At 35.0% G+C, this 24836-nt stretch overlaps 2 protein-coding genes across 2 annotated transcripts; both read right to left on the reverse strand.

The window, feature by feature from the left end:
- Positions 1-8309: 8309 nt before the first annotated feature.
- LOC138324537 (complement C1q-like protein 3) lies at positions 8310-10088 on the reverse strand. Its single transcript, XM_069269590.1, has 2 exons — positions 9535-10088; positions 8310-8838 (listed from the first exon to the last, which is right to left on the reverse strand). The coding sequence occupies exons 1-2, from the start codon at positions 9944-9946 to the stop codon at positions 8423-8425; spliced, it is 828 nt and encodes a 275-aa protein (XP_069125691.1). The 5' UTR covers positions 9947-10088; the 3' UTR covers positions 8310-8422.
- Positions 10089-15629: 5541 nt separating this feature from the next.
- LOC138324344 (uncharacterized) lies at positions 15630-23937 on the reverse strand. Its single transcript, XM_069269419.1, has 4 exons — positions 23908-23937; positions 21974-22315; positions 16870-17293; positions 15630-16104 (listed from the first exon to the last, which is right to left on the reverse strand). The coding sequence occupies exons 1-4, from the start codon at positions 23935-23937 to the stop codon at positions 15692-15694; spliced, it is 1209 nt and encodes a 402-aa protein (XP_069125520.1). The 3' UTR covers positions 15630-15691.
- Between the last annotated feature and the right edge of the window lie 899 nt (positions 23938-24836).

The following is a 24836-nucleotide window of genomic DNA, read 5'->3' on the forward strand; positions in this document are numbered from 1 at the left end:
CAATCCGAAAGCCCATTCCAGATGCTTGAACACATTTCACTATAAATCAGTGCAATTAATTACATATATGTTGATTTTAGAATTTCTAAAATATGATGGTTATTCTCATTATTTTGTATTATGATTATGACATGTAGTGTATATTCTACTATAGTCAGACCTTTGGTGTTGATTGAAGAATACTGTGATAGATTGATTTATATGTTTTTGCAATAATTAGAATGTCATTTTCTTTTCATATGAAGAACCTGTTATGTATCTGAAATTTGTATTTTGCACGAAAACGAAAATACTCATTTCTGAAAATACTGGTATATTTACTAATATCATATATGTTTGTAGTCTTAAGTGACATTTGCTGATTGTGGCTATCCCATGTGTCCTTATTTGTATACGTTTTCGTCCTACTGTATATTTGTTAACCATTACATGTCATTCACGACACGTTGGTTTTATTAAGAGGTAATGTCAGGTCAAGCATGTTGAAATTTTAGCTTTCTGTAGTTTATATACTGTTTAATACTGAAGATTTAGTTATATAAAAGTGATATTTAAAAAGTACAATTATTTCCATAGAGGTAAAAAACTTGATTAAGAATAGATAACATTTTCAAACAAAATATATGCACTATAAGCAGAACTTCTTATCTTACTGGAAGTTCAGTGTGTTTTAACATAGATTCTTTATTTACAAGGCTTCATTGATTATATAAATAGAGTTTAGTGCTAAAATGTTCAAGTGCTGTTACTATGTACTAAGTAGATATCATTCTCACACTCCTCTAAATTCTACTCTGTACTGTAAACATTGAAACTTACGCTAATTATAAGGACATGTCAGAGCAAAAATTTCTCCTACACGTAATATTTGTTTAATATATAAAACTATGTTGCAAAAAGCTAGCAGGTGTATTTATAGCAAAAAATAACATTGCGAAATGTTTTTCAAGCAAATCGCAAAATCAAACACTGGTGAAAATAGTAATTAGATGGCAAATAATTAGGTTACCTATTAATTGTACTGTTTTATGTACAGTAAGTATCTAATTTCAAATGGATTTAAATGTTTGTCTGCTTCAATTAGTAATTATTAATGCCTAGACCACCACTGTGCTATTTTGTTAATTTAAGTTATCATAATTACGTTTATGCTTTAATTTTAATTCATCAACAGAAGTTAATTTACAATACTGGTCTACATGTACATGTAAAATTCAGGGGTTGTGTAAGAGTACATACACATTTACTGAGGGTAATGATTCACGATTCGTCTGTAAGGATGTAATCTATTTGTAATTATGGATTTTATAAACAATTTTGTACATTACATAATGTGTATACTTTCATTGTTTTTCAAGTTTTAAACTGCATGTTACCTTACTGTTTCATGTATTATAAAACAATTGTGACATTTTATATAGGAAATCATGAACACAAGGTTGTTGAAATAAAATTATTAGTAATGTTTACAGTATTTTTGCCTATCTGTCATTATAGCATCAATGAAGGGTCGGTGAGCCTATATCATGTCGCAACGTCCGTCGTCCATCCGTCCATCAACATTTTCTTTAAATCGCTACTAGTCATAGAGTTCTACACGAATTGTAACCAAATTTGGCTAGAAACATTCTTGGAGGAAGGGGAACAGAGATTGTATAAATTTTGGCTCTGACTCCCCGGGGGCAGGAGAGGCAGGGTCCAATAGGGGAAATACAGGTAAATCCTTTAATCGCTCGTACTAGTCATGTAGTTCTGAATGGATTGTAACCAAATTTGGCCAGAAACATTATCTGGGGAAGGGGAACCAAGTTTATATAAATTTTGACTCTGACTCTACGAGGGCAGGAGAGGCAGGGCCCAATAGGGGAAAAAGAGGTCCTTTAATCGTTACTAGTCATAGAGTTCTGCATGGATCGTAATCAAATTTGGCCAGAAACATCCTCTAGGGAAGATGAACAGAGTTTGTATAGATTTTGCCCCCACCCCAGAGAACTTTTGCATTTTCTGAAAAAAAAAAATCCCATGACTGTTTGGTATATTCACCAGTCCATCCACCAAATACAATAAAATGTATGACAACATATATTTTCATTGAACTGCCCCCGGTGGCTCGGAGCATTAAATTAATAGCTAACATATATGTGGTGACCTTAAATGGCTTTAACTTACTTCTCTTCCATGAATAAAGAAGCTAGTAAATAGTGATGAAGTGATCTTTATAAATTACTTGCACATTCAAATTCTAATCGTATCAAAGCAATGGAAGGCATTGTAAAACAGCCCACCGAGACTTAATGAGAAAACAGAAATTGAAATGGAATAGGAAAATATACATACGTGTTATATGTTATCGTTCTTTGAGAGGAAACCTATTTCAACTCTTAATCTATTTTATACTCACAGAAATCCAAGTGGTCTTGGAAAGAAAACATTTGGGGGCTTCTGCAATGAAGCCCCACTACTGCAAAAAGGAGTTCTCTCTTTTGATGTTTGACGTTGTGTGGGTTAAAATTTCAAAATTGTGTTATATATTTAAACTTGAATGTACACATATTTTGTATGACCTCCTTTTGTCGCCTATATCCTAGAAAACAAATAGGACAAGAGTTTGTAGTTTTCACAGTATTATAAAGCATCTTACGTTGAAAACCTTCCATAATTCAAGGTTACATAAGTCAATATCATTATTTTAGATATATTAATCGTCAGATATAATGAAATTAATATAAGTAAGGGGATATTGCATTTAATTTTGATATATAAAGCTTAGACAAATTTGACAAAAGAGTTTCTCCATGTGTTAAGATTGTTTTGCTAAATGAATGGTTTTGACACTTTCATATTTACAAGGTCAAACTTGATAAATCCCAAACGCCAATTAGGACACCCAATTGACAGAGGCACTAATATAGGCTCTCTTATTCGGAAACTGACAATTTGACCTGTAAACAATTTATTTTCTCATTACAGTGAATAGGCGAAGGAACCAAACGGGATCACAGCTGAAAATGTAATAGTGGAGATGGTGATACCAGAAAATAGGCCATGATTTCAAAAGTTTCCTAAACAAATGGGTTCATTAACCTTCAAATTAGCGACGCACTGTGCCTCTTTTTATGATAATGTGAATGGAAACGCATCTCAACGACACGAATAATAGTATAGAAAGACTTCATGATACAGGCCAATCGGACCTCGTTTTAAGTTGATTAAGAACACCGCCGTAAAAGATAATACTCGAGCGATTCGCTTTACCATATTTCCTACAGACTAAAATCAATTTATCCGCGGAAAAAAAAGATATGAAAAGCCATATCATCCCGGCACGACAAATATTGCTTCTTGTGCATAGTCGTTATCAATATTGGGATCGCATTGTATTTCAAGGAAAAACATAGTCGGGATGTTGTAAAAGTCATTCGTACAAATATCACCGACAGGTGATAGCGTCTGAGCACACATATAGTGTGATAGCCAGAGATGTACCTTTATAGATTATAGTCCAACTTCGTAAACATGAGGTGTAAAAGAGAACCTTGCTGTTGTATTTGTTAATGCCATTCTCGTAATAATGTAAACGTTTGACGTTACCCAGCTGAACAGAAACGCAGAATAACACTGTCGCTGATTAACTAGAGAACGACTGTACACGAAGTACCCAATCTTAAAGACCTCATAGGGAGCGAGATGGAAAGTTGATACAGCTGTATAATTAATATCTTGTAAATATTGCCACGATTTTGTCCTAGTAAAGTTGATTTAACACGCGAGCATCATCAGATAAGCCGTCCCTTGCCATCGTTTACCTGACAAGACACAATGAATGCTATCTGTATTCGATCTATTAATTGATAACTTTCAAAATTTCAATGTGATAAATACATTGGGAATTCTAAAATAATTCGCCTTCTATGTAAATCAAATCAATGTTCCTTATCAGAAATTTAAAATTCTCCTTAGGCAAGCATAGCGTTGGATTCTTCCTTAACGGGGTTGCTCCTATTAAACATTTCAGTCGTTTAGGAGAGCAGATTAATAGAAATATACCTCTGCATTTCACCGACTGTTACTTATATAAGCATTGATGTTACTATTTTTTAACTTCATAGGGGTATGAAAGAAATTTTGTTTGCAAACTGTGTGAATCCGCGTAGCGGACTCTCACAAAAGTTTGCAAATAAAATTTACTGAAGTGAAACAATAGTTACATAAATGCTTATAATAACTTTTAAGACTACTTGATAACATAAAATACGTTTAAACGTACGATTCCTTTGATTTTCCAATGGATTACATTTTATAAATCTGTAACGTCACGATTACGTCGGATTTTCGCGCCATTCTTGGATTTTTTGTTCATAGTAAATGAAGAAAAAAATCTGCCAATTAGAGAGTTGGATTTAGTATGAAAACAAATAAAAAGTAATTATTCTCTTGTATAAGTTAAAGAATTGCCTTAAGTTAAATAACATTTGTGAAACTGTGGCCTGATTTGGAAATGTCCAAGAAAGAGTTTAATCTGTAGACTTTTTTGATCTGGTGTATTTTTTATTATTATCAATTAATTTCACTCTATTAGTTTAATGGATGTATTGACAAATTGCACCACAAGGGAATAAGTGACAATGGGTGTCTCTATAATACACTGCCTCACAGTAATATAAGCATTATCTTCGACATGGAAAGGTATATTGCTTTAGCAAACTATTAATCTTCTCTCTTAGACAACTGAAATGTTTAATAGGAGCCACAATTAGTCCAAATATAAACTCAGCCGAAGATTGCAACTAATGACCTAGTCCGACAACTGTTCAAAGCAAGCATGTACGAGTTAGGTGTCATGGGTACTTGTGAGTTCATGGAATTACGGTAATTTCCTGTTAAGATATTTTACTGCTTTTCGGTTCCTGTATTTTGTTCTAACGATTTGATGGTAACCTTCATTGCGTCCTCTGTATGCGGTTTGAGTGCATTTTGATGTAGTTATCTATGCCTGTCTTTGTGCTATATTACAGATATCTGAGTGTATCTCAGTATAAATGGTGGGGAAATCAAATAGATAGGTTGCTTGAGTACGCTCTTCTCTTGGGCGCGCGCGCACTGAAAACTACCAAGCCGACGTTGTCTCTGTCAGACTATAGATAATCTGCTTGTAACATTCAACGCCTCCACATTTTCGTTTTTGTAATACGTATATAACACTTTGTTAACGAGGATCAAATATACATTATATTTTCCTGGGTTTTTTTTTCACCATGTAAAATGTTCGTTTTTTTGTTGAGGCTTTTGATTTCATCGTTTTACAATCGACCCAAAGCAATGTTCAAACTAAAACACAATCTAGTTGTATTATTATTCCTATTTTTCCGTTACGCAAATATGCGTTTGTGCTATTTTTTATGAGTGTTTGAATCATCATTAGCTGTGTTATTTATCTGCTATTTCATTGACTCTTCGTAATATCTAGGGACCTATGAATTCAGAGTATTTTCGTTCACTGAAAAAAAGTTTATTATCAAAGGACGAAAAACATAAATTGGGTTTAAATTGTCACAAGTGTATATAAAACACCAAATGAAATTCAGCATACTTTTATTTTGTAAGAAAACCTGGTGTATCGAATCACTAATTAAATTCCTCTGGAGGATGCAATATGATCCACTTTTCGATCATCCCGCAAGCTAGACACACTAGTTAGTGAGAAGGAAGACATTCGCCTGATTACAAGTGAAATCTACACCGAATACATATAACGCTTTCCTTACACAACATTGTGGAGTCGCTGTACCACACTATAATTATTCGTTACCATGTTGCATCAATTTAAATTTAATACAAGAAGAACGCGTGCTGTATTACCAGGATAAATGCATATCGTGTTAGGTTACGGCAGATGCAAGCAAGTGTACTTTATTTAATTGGATCATCGTTTCAAGCATTTTTATTTTGCTGTTCATTTTTTTGCTCATTGCTAAAGCTTCGTATACATGACGAACTTTGCACATGTGCAAATATGTTGTATATATGCAAATTTACTTATATATGTAAATTTAGTTGTGTAACACATTTATGAATATGAGTAAAATAAGACAGGTGCAAATCTGCACTTGGTCCGTATAATGCAGATCTCGTCGTATAAATGGTCAGCAATATTGGCATGTGTCTATCATCGCTAAAATTTATATTATGAAAAGTGATATCTGGTAACAGTCAATTCATCAGTTGTTAGCATAGACTTTTACACACCTCCAAGAAAAGAGGAAGTGTATGGGAAGAAGCTAAGTACTAAAGTAGTGTATAGCGGCAATTAGAGGATAATCAGTTAGCTATGGGAATATATCAACTGTCTAAAATAATGTAAATATGTATGAGAACATCTCTGAACAGTGCTTGTAAGTATTTAGATGAACTGAATACAATTCTTAAAGCCAGACTAATGCTATCCCCGTTGAAGGTAATCGAGTCGGCATTGCCTTGTAAGGATTAGGAAATAAACGACAAAAGAAAACCGACCACAGTGACGAAGGAAAAACTGATGATAATCCAGTATGTGTCTATGTGATGGGGATGAATTCATTGACGCTGCTACCACGGTGTCCTTGGAAACAACTATTACTATTAGCCAAAATAAAGAGAATACGGCAGAGGAAGAAATGGACTTGCTGAACCTGAACAACCTACAAAAAGTCTACAAAGAAAGACTCTAGAATCTGTTATGGATGACTTTAGTAAAAGTAATGACAGAGGATAGAATAATTCACCTTGAATAATAGAATGTTGATTTTGAGAAGAAGAAACTCGATATTGAAGGGAAGTTTAGAATCTGATGAACGCATCTAAAGTAAGAAACACAACGCCAGTTTCAACTTGTGGACAAACAGGACTATGGTTGAAAACTTCTCCTTTCAATCAGCAGAGTACAGTATGCACCTCCCATTGTTGTTAATCATGGCTTGAGACCTTCACCCTCTCCAGGTCCCTCAAACGACATCGCTACTGATGGTGATTTCAGCTTCAACATCTTAGGTGATCGCACCTGCTTTTCATGCAGTCAAACAATTCTTTACAGTTACCATATTTCAATAATTATACCCCCACAACAAAGTTAAGGGGATACACTGGAATCGGGTCGTCCGTCTGTCCGTCCGTCTATTGACACAACTTTGTCCGCCGAACTCATCCTAAACTACATGACTAATTTTGATAAAATTATGTACACAGAATTCTGACATGAAGGTGAGATTATTGAATTATGTAGGGTTCTGCAATGTCCCCTATGGAATTATCACTAAATTTATGTTGTTTGCGTTCCAAAGGCCACGATATTACAGAAAAACCTCTTACCTGTCAAAAGGTTTTCAATTTGACAAAACAATAATAATTGAAAAAAATCGAAGCTCCATGGCAGAAGTTGAAACGGTCAGTTAGAGATCGGTATGGAACAGCAACTTAGTATTGTACTTGAATAAAAACATATCACGATTTGCAAATATTAACAAATTCGGATAACGTAATTGCAACGAGAATATTATAGAAGTATAAGTAGAGAACCTTAATTCATTGTACACGTACATGGTTAAAACGATATCATTAAAATGATTATATCCCCACAACAAAGTTAAGGGGATACACTGGAATCGGGTCGTCCGTCTGTCCGTCCGTCTATTGACACAACTTTGTCTGCCGAGCTCATCCTGAACTACATGACTAATTTTGATAAAATTAGGTACACAGAATTCTGACATGAAGGTGAGATTATTGAACTATGTAGGGTTCTGCAATGTCCCCTTTGGAATTATCACTAAATTTATGTTGTTTGCGTTCCAAAGGCCACGATATTACAGAAAAACCTCTAACCTGTCAAAAGGTTTTCAATTTGACAAAACAATAATAATTGAAAAAAATCGAAGCTCCATGGCAGAAGTTGAAACGGTCAGTTAGAGATCGGTATGGAACAGCAACTTAGTATTGTACTTGAATAAAAACATATCACGATTTGCAAATATTAACAAATTCGGATAACGTAATTGCAACGAGAATATTATAGAAGTATAAGTAGAGAACCTTAATTCATTGTACACGTCATACACTGTACACGTGTCCCTCGCTAATAGGCTGTAATGGTAGCAATTAAGTTTTGAACATGGTTAAAACGATATCATTAAAATGATTATATCCCCAAGGAAAATCATTGGTATATATATAATTTTATCATGAATGCACATTTCATATTCTGTGTCAAGTTTGACGACGAATCAAAATAAATCTTATAATAAATTCACGAAAGCATTTTTTAGGATATATGGTACTAGCTTTTATTTTCACCATAAAATGTAGTTAACAATTGGAATAAGAAGAAACGTTTTCATCGTCTCACTCGTGTGAATCCAAACGTTTTGATGACAAAATATCTTCTGGGTTATCAATAAGGAAACAGCAGAAAGCCGGAAAAAGTAGAGAACAGGAAATCAAGGGTTGCTCCTGGCTGTGTGAAGTCAGTATTCCTTAACCATACACTATCACCTTCAGCTAATTCCAATATGACGGTATTTCCACCATGGTCAAAGGTGCCGCTTTGCCCTCCGGCATAAACATAACCAACTGCGGATCCATCTTTCATCAATTCAGTTTGGATATCCTTTCCAGGGAGGGCAAGCAAATGGATGTTAAAAACATATATACCAGACACGCCACAGCGGAACATTCCTGACTGTAAATCGTATGCGTTGCCCACATTGGTAACCACTTTGTCAAAAATGATTGGTTGGTTGTGTCCGAGGTTCGTCAGGTGCTGTTTAACGTACGAATAAAAGGCCACGTACGTTCTACTTGTTTGGACTGAAAAAAAAAGATTAAATATAAAAGATGAAAAATTAAGGCGTAAAATTGGCAAAAGCCTTTGTTTATAAAAATAAAAATACCAGCCACTCTGAAATTTAAGTGTTAGACTCCCCGTAATATGATTATATATGGGGATATTGATAATTCTAGACTTTCTGATCTATTTTCCTATAGCCTTAACGATTCAATAACAATACTAGTTTGTTATACACAGATAATCAAATGCTATACCTATAGGGTCAGACGACCTTTGTCATCCTCGATACTCCAGAGGTCCCGATCACTTACGATCTCTATAACCCTGGACTGAAGGCAGCTCAGGGAAAAACATCTGAAAAAAATCACAGGACTGTATAGATTTCCTTTGAAGACTACAGAGAGAGCGACGCCCAACTTCAAAACCACACGGTCAACCACAGTGTATCGTTATACGGCTCTCTTGATGTACATCAAAGAACTAAATTACCTGTTCTGTTCTGTTCTGTTGCCTCTAGTTTTACTATGAGATAGTCCAGGGGTGTAGAGATCGTAAGTGATCGGAACCCCTGGAGTATCAAGGATGGACCTTAGTATTTCAGAGTACTTTGTAGCCTTTTTCACTCCCAACTTACTTAAAATTGTATTAAACAGTAAAACATAATTTTCTTTTGCTGATAAAATGTTACAACATTGCCACCACCGGAACTGACGTACCAACTCTCGCAGATAGGGATGGTTGACGGTCACGTGATTGAGGTCGAACTCCTCGACTACGTTCAGAAGATCCTCTGATGACGGTTTGAGGGGACATGATATCATTTTCAGGAACATCCTCGGAACTATTCCTCCTCTTACCGGACGAAGACGATCTCGGATCGTTCTGACAACATCCGTCCTTTAACATATCTACTTGTTTCTGTAGTTTAGCTGTCTCAGTGGCGTGGATGTCATCTTTTTCCTGGATAACTTGCAACAGACAATCTATCTTACTTTGAAATTCCTTTCTCATATCTGCCATTTGTGAAGTCAGGTCGGTGTTCTTTTGAGGAGGAGCCACAGCGTCCCCGAGTTGGGCGACACTGAACAGTAACAATACCACAGGACAGGAGATAATACAAACCGCCATGTTGGAATGAACTAGCAGTAAAGAAATTTGACTTTGATAAGAAGTAAGGTCATTTCTCCAAGCCTTATCAGAGACAGATGAAAAATAAAATTACGACTTTTACAATATGTTAAATGTTACATACATGTCACTAAGATTCATCAAACCCACATTATGTTAAGCTAAAATGCGTTTCATTTAGGTCAATAAAACACAAGATGTTAGGCATTTTTAAAAGTGTTATTGGAATTTAAAGTTATTTTGTCCTTTTTTAGACGAATTGTTGCAAAAGTATATATGATGATAAAAAGCGAAATTATAAGATATTCTAAGCCAACATGGATGGTTCTTTTCATTGAATGTAGAAATCAAAGTTTTCTAAGAATAATAACAAATGATTAAAATATGTTGGTTCTTTAATTTTGTGAAGATACATCTCATTTCGTTTTGATGATATTCGAGTACAACTGCAAAAGAAATCCTCATAGTTATCAAAGTTTAAAGTCAATTTAAAAGTGATTATTATAGATACCGTTAGTAGCATATGAAGTTCCGACTGATGGAGGATTTTGATGTGGCAATAATATGAAGATATGCCTTTCTCAGTCAAATGCTCGTTTAGAGCATTTATCTGATAGCGACCTTTAGGAACTCTGCCAACGAATATCTATTAGTTCTTAATACATTCTGATCTTGAATTAAGCCGTACATCTTGTCTATTTGAAGAGTTTAAAATGTATTTTTTGGCTAATAAAATGACGTTTTTGTTAAATTGTTGTGATTTAAGTTTCCATGGTGCACATCTACATTCCATTTATTGTGGTTAGCTAATTCTGTATAAGATAAACACAAAATCTGGACAATACTGAGCCCTTAACAATGTCACGTGTGAAGGCAACAACAGATAAGCCATGTAGTTTGATCCTTTCAGAAATATATCAATGGACCCGACCTCTTCATTGAACCCATATCGATGGTACGGGGTTTAATGGCTCATAAACCAAATAAAGATAAAACAATATAAGACAAAAATTACAAATGGTGCTTTTATTACTAAAGGCGCTTGACAACGAAGTATGTCTAAATGTTCTAAGTCTCGTCGCAATGTGTCCCTCAACAATTGCTGGCAGTTTAAATTGCTGGTAAAACTAGAGTTTGCTATTCGTATGGATACAATAGAAAGTCAGAAAAGCTAGTGTAAGTGTAATCAATGACAGCTCCTTATTCTGTACCGGCAGCATTCCTTATCCATACCGTGTCGCCATCAACTAGTTCCACTATGACTGTATTTCCACCATGGTTAAAGGTGCCACTTTGCCCTCCAGCATAAATATAACCAATTGTAAGGAGTAAAATTTAAAAAGTAGGTCACAGTGACCTAGTTAAGTATTTGTTCTCTAGCATTAAAAACTTAAATATTTTGCAGAAAACTAATATTTTTCAACGATTTGATATCTAGAGATTGTTGTTTAGTACTGCATGTGGATCTTGACATGACCTGCTTAGGAAGATTACATTCTAGGGTCGCATTGGCTAGGTCTCGTGCATAAATTATGTTATATTCAATGAATGGTATCATTTGTCCAATAAGCATTCAACAATGAAAATGTGAACTTTTACCCGTTGACCATTGACTTCTGAAATTACCATGAGCCCAAAAAAATTCAGATATTCTGAATAGCACACAATGTGCAGCTGACCCTAAGGTGTCTTGATGCAAAATATTTTGATGATCACAGAGTGGACGTAAAACGGTCCAAAGTGATACCCCTCCTATCCTCAATAACAAATTTATAAAATAAATATGTGAAGAATTCAAAACAATATTCCCAGATTCTTTTTTGATATTAAATATCAGAGTTATTGTTATATATATCATTTAGAGTTCCGCCTTATTGCCCTCTGGTTGAGTTTTACGTAGCTATGATTTGAAGATATGCCTTTCTCAGCCATATTTCCGTTTAGAGCAAACGATTTTCTCTGATAGCGATCTTGCAGAACTCTGCCAAAAATATCGACTAGTTACAAAGCACATTTGGTTTCAACAAACCTATTAGTCGATCGATTTGAAGAATTTGAAATGCATTTATTAGAAAAAACATTTTTAACAGCATTCCAAGAAAACACCCACGTCAATACCCTAAAGATGTTTGTATACAGATTGATATAATTGAATGTCTAGCACGGCTGTATTGGAACCTTTTCAATAACGTATCTACCTTGTCTAAGAAAATCTATGTCAGTATATACCATCTTACTCATAACGTGTCGTCAGTCACGAATACATGTCAAGTCATTGTATATCTGGTATTCACGGTTATAACAAGTGTTATCTTTATTGTTTTGAATTAAGTGTCTCGTCAGTTGGAGCACATTTCATATTTTCCTCTTGGGAACACTTCGGATTGGCGATTACAGATAACGTGTTCAATAGACCGTGATACAGGGATCTCAAAATGCATATATGCTGTTGTAAGGAAAATTATATTTCTCAGACCTACGGGGGAGTGTATTTGACAAGGGGATTGGGAGCGTCTATGGACCTATTTTACATTATTCAGAGACGGGAGTGTTTCTCGAACAAATTTATTTAACCAAAGGAGTGGGACGTCCTTCGGTAACATTCATAGAGCCAAAGAAGTGGATTATCGGTAATTAACTCATATGATCGAAGAAATCGGGAGTGTATCCTGTACTGGATTAAAGGGACAAATGAATGGAAGCTTTTCAATATCAGGACCAGCGGGTAATAGAACTAGGAAGATTGTCTGGATCTCTAGTACATATAAAGGTACTAACGCGAAGGTATCGGTCATACCGGTCCAAGTTGTATTAATTATACCAGACCTACAGGATCAGGAGGGACGTCTCAACACCAGACCTACAGGATCAGGAGGGGACGACTCAACACCAGACCTACTGGTTCATAAAGTTCAATGTTAATACTAACTTTGGAGACGGATTAATATAAGTATAAATACTTATTTCTGAATCCATTTCATGTTATATCTATTTGATTGCTTTTGTATTGTATGACTTATTATGAATAAATAAAATAAAAAGTTTATATTAACTTTGCAACATACCATCATGTAGAAAATACTTACCACACCAATAGTTTGATAATACTAATATTATCTGTTTCCTTACATTATCTCTACAAATATCTGTTTCTGGTGGCAATGCGTTGCTAACAAAGTTCCAGAAAATATTGACTTGAGGAGTTTCGGGAAATATTTTATTCACGTCATCGATGTTTTCCCGGTCGATGCTGCTCAACAGGTTTAACGAAATCATCTGTTTGCAGTTTCTGTTTCTGTTGATGATGCGGAATGAAGTAGTCTTATGGAGTTTCAAGAAATGTCCCATTTACTACCTAAAGGTTTCCTCTTACGACGCGCTCTTAATGGTTCGTTTTTTTGTTTGTTAGTTTTAACGTCCTATTAACATCCAGGGTCATGTAAGGACGGCCTCCCATGTATGCGGTGTGTAGCATGTGTGAAGTGCGAGGTGCGTGTTTTGAGAGACTGCGGTATGTCCGTGTTCTGTCTTCTTGTATAGTAGAACTGTTGCCCTTTTTATAGTGCTATATCACTGAAGATTACCGACGAAGACACCAAGCGGCTAAAGGAGTTTCAAAATATGCATAACTCTCATCAGCTATGTTAGAGTCGTGTTGCGGGCAAAACGGTGTTAAGGAGTTCCAGGAAATGTCTCATTCGCAGTATAGCTGTTACGTCAGGCGTTGCAGGCTTAATTAGTTTTAGGATCTTACCACTTTTCAATTTAACAAAATGATAACTTTGATCGGAAAATAAACAGAAAAGGTTACAAAAAATAATAAGACGCAGATCAATTCCCGGTGGGAAAACGAAAACGTACTGATGAACTTTGCGATACTGTATCACTACGTACAGAGCAACTTATTAAACATTCGCTAGTGCATGACAGCACTTAAAGGGGAAAACGGTATGGTAACATGGACAGGATAATAAAAGGAGGAAGTGTCATACATCAAAATTGTTTGTAAAAAAGTTGCATGTAAAGAAAAGAAGAGAATACAATCGTATAAAATGGGCATGAAACTTTCCGACGACTTTGGAAATAAGTTGGAATCCCATGTTGGGCAGCTGACAGGTACTTAGTGCTGGTCGGTGATTTTTCTCCAAGTACTCCGGCTTTCCTCCACCAACAAACCTGGTACATTTTTGTACGTCTTTATATGACCCTTGCAGTTAATAGGACGCTGAACTAATAAAACCAAACCAAACTCTATATACTGAAAATATTATTTGAAGTAGAACAAATGTGTTCTTAATCTTGAACAATATGAAGAATATAAAAGGCTAGCTCAGGTCGAGGAGCAACGATAAAGATCTCAAGATCGAACTTCTATTTCAAATTAAAGTTATTACCATAAATTATTACATCGATTTCTATGGCATCATACACTGTATGAGGTAACTGTGTAGTCGGTGTTTTTTAAAGAAAATGTGGCAGATTCCTCAGTCATGTTATCTCAAGTTTCAACAACATAGGCCTCAACATCAACGGTTGTTATACCCCTATAAAATAGTTAATAAATATAAACTCTATTGACGAGTGTGCAAATAAATGAACTGTTCCTTCGAGCGGTCCAAAGAACTGTTAAAATCGACGTTAAAATGTGCTGTTGGACCGGAGTGACGTCACAATTGGGTATAACAAAACAGTTATCTACTGGGTTTTCGGCCAACAGATAATTTATTAGAGCCTCAAACTAACTTTTGCCATCGGCCTTCGGCCTTGGGCAACAGTTTGTCTCTGTGTCCAAGAAATCATCTGTTGCCCTCACCCTCATTCAACAACTGTATAGTTTTGATCAATGTAAAGGACAACGAAGAACGTGTTCTGACGAAAAAGTACTGAAAAATGAATCACTGTCGAAATGCCGTCTTGTTGAAGTCTCAGAGTTGTTTGACGATATCTGAATCTGCAACATCTTGGTATTGAATCGTGTTAAAGAGCATACTGTGATTTGTAAGTTAAGAGTGTTACTAGGAGATGAACAGGAGATATATGGCTGAATTTGGTTATAAGAAACATTGGGTATTTGAATACCGCTTAAATTAAATTGAATTGTTTTTAATGTTACTAGGAGATGAACAGAAAATATATGCTTGAATTTGGTTATAACAAACATTGCGTATTTGAATACCGCTTAAATTAAATTGAATAATTTAATGTTACTAGGAGATGAACAGAAAATATATGCTTGAATTTGGTTATAACAAACATTGCGTATTTGATTACTGCTTACATTAAGTTGAATTATTTTGAAATCATAACCAAGGTAGGAAAGTCATGCATCATTTTATACATGATTCAGTATTATGGAAGTTTGAATATATTACGGAAAATTAAAAAAGTATAATTACATCTTACGTCTTTATTGTACGTATAGGAATACAGCCTAGCAGTTAAAGTTTAATTCTGAACGAATAAAATGTAGACGAACACGTTGTGTTAGTGTTATTTCGGACTGAAGAAGGCCCTATAGTGGCTGAATATATATTCCATAGAAATGATTTTGCTTTTACTTTGAATTTATTTTGGCCTTTTATTTCGGATTATTAATATACTAGCTTTATACCGTTTTTCCTCATTATGAATAAAATTAAAAGCAATACATGAAATGAAGAAAAAAATATTATAAACGGTGGTTTTATTTTTTATAGGAACCAAAATTCTTTACAATGCGAGTTGCTAGCAAAACGTATTTTACGTTTAGTATGGATATAGCATAAATCCTGAAAAGCTTGTGTAAAAGAAATCAATGGTAGTTCCATGTTGCGTGTACTCATTTTGTACCCATACTGAATCTCCTTCGGCCAATTCTACAATAGCTGTATTTCCACCATGGTCAAAGGTGCCGCTTTCCCCTCCGGCATAAACATAACCAACTACGGATCCATTTTTCACCAACTTTACATCAACATCCTGTCCAGGGAGGGCAAGCAAATGTACGTTAAAAACATATATACCAGACACTGCACAACGGAACGTTCCTGACTGTAAATCGTATGCGTTGCCCACATTGGTAACCACTTTGTCAAAAATGATGTGTTGGTTGTGTCCGAGGTTCGACAATCGCTGTTTAACATACGAATAAAAGGCCACGTACGTTCTACTTGTTTGGCCTGAAAAGTTGAAAATATAATAATGATTTTTGTAATTGTATTTGATATTTTGCAATTTTCTACAATTTCATCATGTCATCTTTCTTTTTTATGATATCAGCCAACTTAGTGTTGTAATGCAACCGATTACCACGCATTTATGCATCTATCTCCTCTGTGTATCCTTAAAATTATATTTGTCGTAACTGAGCGATACTTTTGACATTTCATTTCTTCGTCAGTAATTGAAAACCATCAGGTATGATGAATAAAGCTGTGAAAATCATTTAAATGAACAAGAACATGTTTGATGACTTATAAACATTAGATACAACACAGAAATATGCAATTTAAAAACTTTTGGTTTTTATGTGTTTGGATAGAAACTTTTCTGCAGAAATCACTTTATAATTACTAATAATACTAGTAAAAATCAATTGGAATTATAGACCACAACTTAGCTTCATTGTCTGACCGGATGTGTTCATTTCAAATTAATTTTCAAAATGTTGGTGTTGAATAGATATTAAAAGCTCGTCTTGATTCGTGAGCACAAAAATTACGGCACATGTAAAAATGAAGTGACGTGTTGGGAAATAGAGATATTTCTTATCATTTCATTTCGCATAATGAATAACATTACGGAAAGACAAACGAAATAAACATTGTTTTCTCTGAAATATGAAACTATAGTCACAAACACATGGCGCATGAAACTATTGACAAGCGCAGATAACTGTAATATGCAAACACATAAACAAATCTCGTCATCACGTGCTTACGTACCTACTCTCAAGGCTTTTTGACGTGATTGAGGTCGAATTCCCTGACGACGTTCGGAAGATCTGACAGTTTGAGGGGACATAATGTCACCTTCAGGAACATCCTCGGAACTATTCCTCTTCTTACTGGACGAAGACGATCTCGGATCGTTCTGACAACATCCGTCCTTTAACATATCTATTTGTTTCTGTAGTTTGGCTATCTCAGTGGCGTGGATGTCATCTTTTTCCTGGATAACTTGCAACAGATAATCTATCTTACTTTGAAATTCCTTTCTCATATCTGCCATTTGTGAAGTCAGGTCGGTGTTCTTTTGAGGAGGAGCCACAGCGTCCCCGAGTTGGGCGACACTGAACAGTAACAATACCACAGGACAGGAGATAATACAAACCGCCATTTTAAATGAACTAGCAGTAAAGTAATTTGACTGTTGATAATAAGTGATGTCATTTTCTAAAGCCTTATCAGAGACAGATGAAAAATAAAATTACGACTTTTACAATATGTTAAATGTTACATACATGTCACTAAGATTCATCAAACCCACATTATGTTAAGCTAAAATTCGTTTCATTTAGGTCAATAAAACACAAGATGTTAGGCATTTTTAAAAGTGTTATTGGAATTTAAAGTTATTTTGTCCTTTTTTGGACGAATTGTTGCAAAAGTATATATGATGATAAAAAGCGAAATTATAAGATATTCTAAGCCAACATGGATGGTTCTTTTCATTGAATGTAGAAATCAAAGTTTTCTAAGAATAATAACAAATGATTAAAATATGTTGGTTCTTTATTTTTGTGAAGATACATCTCATTTCGTTTTGATGATATTCGAGTACAACTGCAAAAGAAATCCTCATAGTTATCAAAGTTTAAAGTCAATTTAAAAGTGATTATTATAGATACCGTTAGTAGCATATGAAGTTCCGACTGATGGAGGATTTTGATGTGGCAATAATATGAAGATATGCCTTTCTCAGTCAAATGCTCGTTTAGAGCATTTATCTGATAGCGACCTTTAGGAACTCTGCCAACATAATATCTATTAGTTCTTAATACATTCTGATCTTGAATTAAGCCGTACATCTTGTCTATTTGAAGAGTTTAAAAAGTATTTTTTGGCTAATAAAATGAGGTTTTTGTTAAATCATCTGTTGTGATTTAGGTTTCCACGATGCACATCTACATTCCATTTATTGTGGTTAGCTAATTCTGTATAAGATAAACACAAAATCTGGACAATACTGAGCCCTTAACAATGTCACGTGTGAAGGCAACAACAGATAAGCCATGTAGTTTGATCCTTTCAGAAATATATCAATGGACCCGACCTCTTCATTGAACCCATATCGATGATACGGGGTTTAATGGCTCATAAATTAAATAAAGATAAAACAATATAAGACAAATATTACAAATGGTGCTTTTATTACTAAAGGCGCTTGACAACGAAGTATGTCTAAATGTTCTAAGTCTCGTCGCAATGTGTCCTTCAACAATTGCTGGCAGTTTAAATTGCTGGTAAAACTAGAGTTTGCTATTCGTATGGATACAATAGAAAGTCAGAAAAGCTAGTGTAAGTGTAATCAATGACAGCTCCTTATTCTGTACCGGCAGCATTCCTTATCCATACCGTGTCGCCATCAACTAGTTCCACTATGACTGTATTTCCACCATGGTTAAAGGTGCCACTTTGCCCTCCAGCATAAAATATAACCAATTGTAAGGTGTAAAATTTAAAAAGTAGGTCACAGTGACCTAGTTAAGTATTTGTTCTCTAGCATTAAAAAACTTAAATATTTTGCTGAAAACTAATATTTTTCAACGATTTGATATCTAGAGATTGTTGTTTAGTACTGCATGTGGATCTTGACATGACCTGCTTAGGAAGATTACATTCTAGGGTCGCATTGGCTAGGTCTCGTGCATAAATTATGTCATATTCAATGAATGGTATCATTTGTCCAATAAGCATTCAACAATGAAAATGTGAACTTTTACCCGTTGACCATTGACCTCTGAAATTACCATAAGCCCAGAAAAATTCAGATATTCTGAATAGCACACAATATGCAGCTGACCCTAAGGTGTCTTGATGCAAAATATTTTGATGATCACAGAGTGGACGTAAAACGGTCCAAAGTGATACCCCTCCTATCCTCAATAACAAATTTATAAAATAAATATGTGAAGAATTCAAAACAATATTCCCAGATTCTTTTTTGATATTAAATATCAGAGTTATTGTTATATATATCATTTAGAGTTCCGCCTTATTGCCCTCTGGTTGAGTTTTACGTAGCTATGATTTGAAGATATGCCTTTCTCAACCATATTCCCGTTTAGAGCAAACGATTTTCTCTGATAGCGATCTTGCAGAACTCTGCCAAAAATATCGCCTAGTTACAAAGCACATTTGGTTTCGACAAACCTATTAGTCGATTTGAAATGCATTTATTAGAAAAACATTTCTTAACAGCATTCCAAGAAAACACCCACGTCAATACACTAAAGATGTTTGTATACAGATTGATACACGTCAATACCCTAAAGATGTTTGTATACAGATTGATATAAACGAATGTCTAGCACGGCTGTATTGGAACCTTTTCAATAAGGTATCTACCTTGTCTAAGAAAACCTATGTCAGTATATACCATCTTACTCATAAGGTGTTGTCAGTCACGAATACATGTCAAGTCATTGTATATCTGGTATTCACGGTTATAACAAGTGTTATCTTTATTGTTTTGAATTAAGTGTCTCGTCAGTTGGAGCACATTTCATATTTTCCTCTTGGGAACACTTCGGCTGGCGATTACAGATAACGTGGTTAATAGACCGTGATACAGGAATCTCAAAATGCATATATGCCGTTGTAAGGAAAATTATATTTCTCAGACCTACGGGGGGAGTGTATTTGACAAGGGGATTGGGAGCGTCTATTGACCTATTTTACATTATTCAGAGACGGGAGTGTTTCTCGAACAAATTTATTTAACCAAAGGAGTGGGGCGTCTTTCGGTAACATTCATAGAGCCAAAGAAGTGGATTATCGGTAATTAACTCATATGATCGAAGAAATGGGGAGTGTATCCTGTACTGGATTCACGGGACAAATGAATGGAAGCTTTTCAATATCAGGACCAGCGGGTAATAGAACTAGGAAGATTGTCTGGATCTCTAGTACATATAAAGGTACTAACGCGAAGGTATCGGTCATACCGGTCCAAGTTGTATTAATTATACCATACCTACAGGATCAGGAGGGACGTCTCAACACCAGACCTACAGGATCAGGAGGGGACGACTCAACACCAGACATACTGGTTCATAAAGTTTAATGTTAATACTAACTTTGGAGACGGATTAATATAAGTGTAAATACTTATTTCTGAATCCATTTCATGTTATATCTATTTGATTGCTTTTGTATTATATGACTTATAATGAATGAATAAAATAAAGTTTATATTAACTTTGCAACATACCATCATGTAGAAAATACTTACCACACAAATCGTTTGATAATACTAATATTATCTGTTTCCTTACATTATCTCTACAAATATCTGTTTCTGGTGGCAATGCGTTGCTAACAAAGTTCCAGAAAATATTGACTTGAGGAGTTTCGGGAAATATTTTATTCACGTCATCGATGTTTTCCCGGTCGATGCTGCTCAACAGGTTTAACGAATTCATCTGTTTGCAGTTTCTGTTGATGATGCGGAATGAAGTAGTCTTATGGAGTTTCAAGAAATGTCCCATTTACAACCTCATGGTTTCCTCTTACGACGCGCTCTTAATGGTTCGTTTGTTTGTTTGTTAATTTTAACGTCCTATTAACATCCAGGGTCATGTAAGGACGGCATCCCATGTATGCAGTGTGTAGCATGTGTGAAGTGCGAGTTGCGTGTTTTGGGAGACTGCGGTATGTTCGTGTTCTGTCTTCTTGTATAGTGGAACTGTTGTCCTTTTTATAGTGCTATATCACTGAAGATTACCGCCGAAGACACCAAGCGGCTAAAGGAGTTTCAAAATATGCATAACTCTCATCAGCTATGTTAGAGTCGTGTTGCGGGCAAAACGGTGTTAAGGAGTTCCAGGAAATGTCTCATTCGCAGTATAGCTGTTACGTCTGGCGTTAGTTTTAGTATCTTACCACTTTTCAATTTAACAAAATGATAACTTTGATCGGAAAATAAACAGAAAAGGTTACAGGTACACAGTATGCGTTGCCCACAATTAACCACTTTGTCAAAAATGATGTGTTGGTTGTGTCCGAGGTTCGACAATCGCTGTTTAACATACGAATAAAAGGCCACGTACGTTCTACTTGTTTGGCCTGAAAAGTTGAAAATATAATAATGATTTTTGTAATTGTATTTGATATTTTGCAATTTTCTACAATTTCATCATGTCATCTTTCTTTTTTATGATATCAGCCAACTTAGTGTTGTAATGCAACCGATTACCACGCATTTACTGCATCTATCTCCTCTGTGTATCCTTAAAATTATATTTGTCGTAACTGAGCGATATTTTTGACATTTTATTTCTTCGTCAGTAATTGAAAACCATCAGGTATGATGAATAAAGCTGTGAAAATCATTTAAATGAACAAGAACATGTTTGATGACTTATAAACATTAGATACAACACAGAAATATGCACTTTATTTTTTTTGGTTTTTATGTGTTTGGATAGAAACTTTTCTGCAGAAATCACTTTATAATTGCTAATAATACTAGTAAAAATCAATTGGAATTATAGACCACAACTTAGCTTCATTGTCTGACCGGATGTGTTCATTTCACATTAAATTAATTTTCAAAATGTTGGTGTTGAATAGATATTAAAAGCTCGTCTTGATTCGTGAGCACATGTAAAAATGAAGTGACGTGTTGGGAAATAGAGATATTTCTTATCATTTCATTTCGCATAATGAATAACATTACGGAAAGACAAACGAAATAAACATTGTTTTCTCTGAAATATGAAACTATAGTCACAAACACATGGCGCATGAAACTATTGACAAGCGCAGATAACTGTAATATGCAAACACATAAACAAATCTCGTCATCACTTGCTTACGTACCTACTCTCAAGACTTTTTGACGTGATTCAGGTCGAATTCCCTGACGACGTTCGGAAGATCTGACAGTTTGAGGGGACATAATGTCACCTTCAGAAACATCCTCGGAACTATTCCTCTTCTTACTGGACGAAGATGATCTCGGATCGTTCTGACAACATCCGTCCTTTAACATATCTACTTGTTTCTGTAGTTTAGCTGTCTCAGTGGCGTGGATGTCATCTTTTTCCTGGATAACTTGGAACAGACAATCTATCTTACTTTGAAATTCCTTTCTCATATCTGCCATTTGTGAAGTCAGGTCGGTGTCCTTTCGAGGAGGAGCCACAACGTTCCCGACACTGCGACACTGAACAGTAACAATACCAAAGGACAGGAGATAATACAAACCGCCATTTTAAAATGAACTAGCAGTAAAGGTAATTGACTGTCTGATAATAAGTGATGTCATTTTCTAAAGCCTTATCAGAGACAGATTAAAAAAACACACAACAAAAACAGTTGTGACTTTTACAATATGTTAAGTTGAATATGTGTCATTAGGATCCCTAAAAAATCATTATGTTTAATCAAAATGTCAGTGTAATTTAAAGCTGTTTTATTCTTTTTAGACAGCTCATAGATCACAAAAGTATATATACAAATAAAAAGAAATGAAGAAGTGAAATTCTTGGGTTTTTTTCACTTTGGAATGTAAGAAAAAACGAATGTAAAGAATCATAAATGCATTAAGGGACAATTCACTCAGGCTAATTCTTTTACATAACCAAGAAGCAAAATATGGTATAAATGTACTGTTTTACATTTCTTATGAAACATATATCATAAAATATTGACAAATTCCACGTCATTGTATAAGTATTTTAATTGATACCGTTGTAATTACTAATCGTTGATCAATACGATTAAGCAGGTACACTATGTCCGCTGTACCTATATCCGAGCCAAAGTCACGTAGGTTAAACAAATGAACTACATAACCACTGTGGAGGTGATAAAATAATTTTTTAGGCAAGATAATTCACCTAATAAGGTAAACACACTACTGTCAGAGTGATTTGAGCAGTTCTAGACAAACGTAGCATTACTAAACTAGCAAGGGACAGGGTTCGGCATACAAGATGTTCGCACACAATGTGTAATGGCGGACAGCGAGCGAGTTTGAATATTTCACACGCATTTCACCACCATGGGCTTTTCTGGCATATCAAGGTAAAACCGACTGATCTAATTTCCATTAGAACTGTGTTTTTTCGATATATGTACAAATTTTAATGATTGATTTGTCCCTTCATATATTCATTCTTGTTTTTGTTATGATATAACTTATTTCTTTCCGGTAATGTTGGAAGACTTGTTATATATTCCTCATCTATATCAAAGTTTAAAATTTTCCGTCTTATTGCCTTTTGGTTGATTTTTATGTAGCTATGATATCAAGATGTGCCTTTTTCAGCCCAAATGTCAATTATATAGTAAACGATTCTCTGATAGAGATCTGAAAGTTCTCTGCCAAAGAATATCGATTAGTTACTTAGCATATTCTGATCTTGAACAACGACGGGCATCTTGTTTATTATAAAAAGCATTTATTTAAAACTGATGTCAATAAAATAAACTTATTGTTATTTTTTGAAGTTTCCGCGATCCACATCTACACACCATTTATAGTATCATTTAAAGTGAATAGTCGGGCAAAGAAAACCAGTCTAAAGTTCTCACATATTAATACGACGGCCAAGTTCTGCTTACGTTTCCCAGTTCTGACCATTAAAGTAAAGGATTTAGTTGAAAGCGAGACTGCGTGTAAATGTAACCATGGACATAGTCAGCCGGGAGGACGTTTTAGGATTCCTATAATTTAAATTAATTTCTTCGTACGCAGACAGATTTTGGCGAGAGATTTTATTTTTCTATTTCATAAGAAATTAAACTGGATACATTCACACCATTTTTACCGACTTTAGCCATCCTTGCCCGACTGTTCACTTTAAAGCAGTAGGGATAATTATGGAAAGTAACTTTAGAGGCAATGGGATTAGCAGAATTGACTTGTATGTATATACCATTTTCCATATTTCTGTTGTTTTTAAAATTGATAAACGAATGTCTAGTATAGTTTGAAAGGCGTTATCTCTACCTCGTCTAACTTGAGACATACGCCAGTGTATACCGTCTCATAACGTACCGCCAGTCACGTATATTGCATGTCAAGTCATTGTATGTCTGGTATCAAGCTTTATGAAGTGTTATCTTTATGGTTTTGAATTAAGTGTCTTGTCAGTTGGAGCACATTTCAGGTTTTTCTCTGGGGAACACTTCGGAGTGACGATTACAGATAACGAGTTCAATAGACAGTGACATAGCAATCTCCAATGGCATGTATGAGCTGTCAGGAAAATGAATACCTTTTTGGACCTGCGGGGGAGTACATTTTGACAAGGGCATTAGGAGTGTCTCGAAAGCAAATTTGTAACATCAGAAGATAGCAAAGTGTTTTGCAAACAAAGTTAAAGGAATTGGTACTGTTTCGATTAGTCCGCTAAACCTGCCTATATTATTAGGCTTTTAAAAAGCCTAATAGTATAGGCAGGTTTAGCTGACTATGTTTCGATAACAAACACAAATCTTGTTAGCCCTGCGGGGCTGTTTTTTTCTCATTGGCATTGTCTTTGGACTATATCTACAGTATTCAAAGATGGGAGGGAGTGATTTTGGAGTTAGCAAAATGAATTGATTGTTTTGGAAACATATTCACAGGGCCAAAAGGGATTGTGTTTCGGTAATAGACTCACATAGCAGAGTCATAGTTGTTTTGTTTTGTGTGTTTGAAATCTCATGTTTATTGGGAAATAAAGATTATCTATCTA

The sequence above is a fragment of the Argopecten irradians genome, chromosome 5, assembly GCF_041381155.1.
Source record: "Argopecten irradians isolate NY chromosome 5, Ai_NY, whole genome shotgun sequence".
NCBI classification, from domain to species: domain Eukaryota; kingdom Metazoa; phylum Mollusca; class Bivalvia; order Pectinida; family Pectinidae; genus Argopecten; species Argopecten irradians.

Bases quoted from the DNA above. Each gene is read 5' to 3' on its own strand.
- LOC138324537 (XM_069269590.1), bottom strand. From the start codon at position 9,946: ATGGCGGTTTGTATTATCTCCTGTCCTGTGGTATTGTTACTGTTCAGT. The intron at 8,839-9,534 runs GTACGTCAGTTC...TTTTTTTTTCAG, and splicing joins ATCCCTATCTGCGAGAGTTG to TCCAAACAAGTAGAACGTAC.
- LOC138324344 (XM_069269419.1), bottom strand. From the start codon at position 23,937: ATGGCTAAAGTCGGTAAAAATGGTGTGAAT. The intron at 22,316-23,907 runs GTATCCAGTTTA...GTTACTGTTCAG, and splicing joins TCGGTAAAAATGGTGTGAAT to TGTCGCAGTGTCGGGAACGT. The intron at 17,294-21,973 runs GTAGGTACGTAA...TATTATCAACAG, and splicing joins CACGTCAAAAAGTCTTGAGA to TCAAATTACTTTACTGCTAG.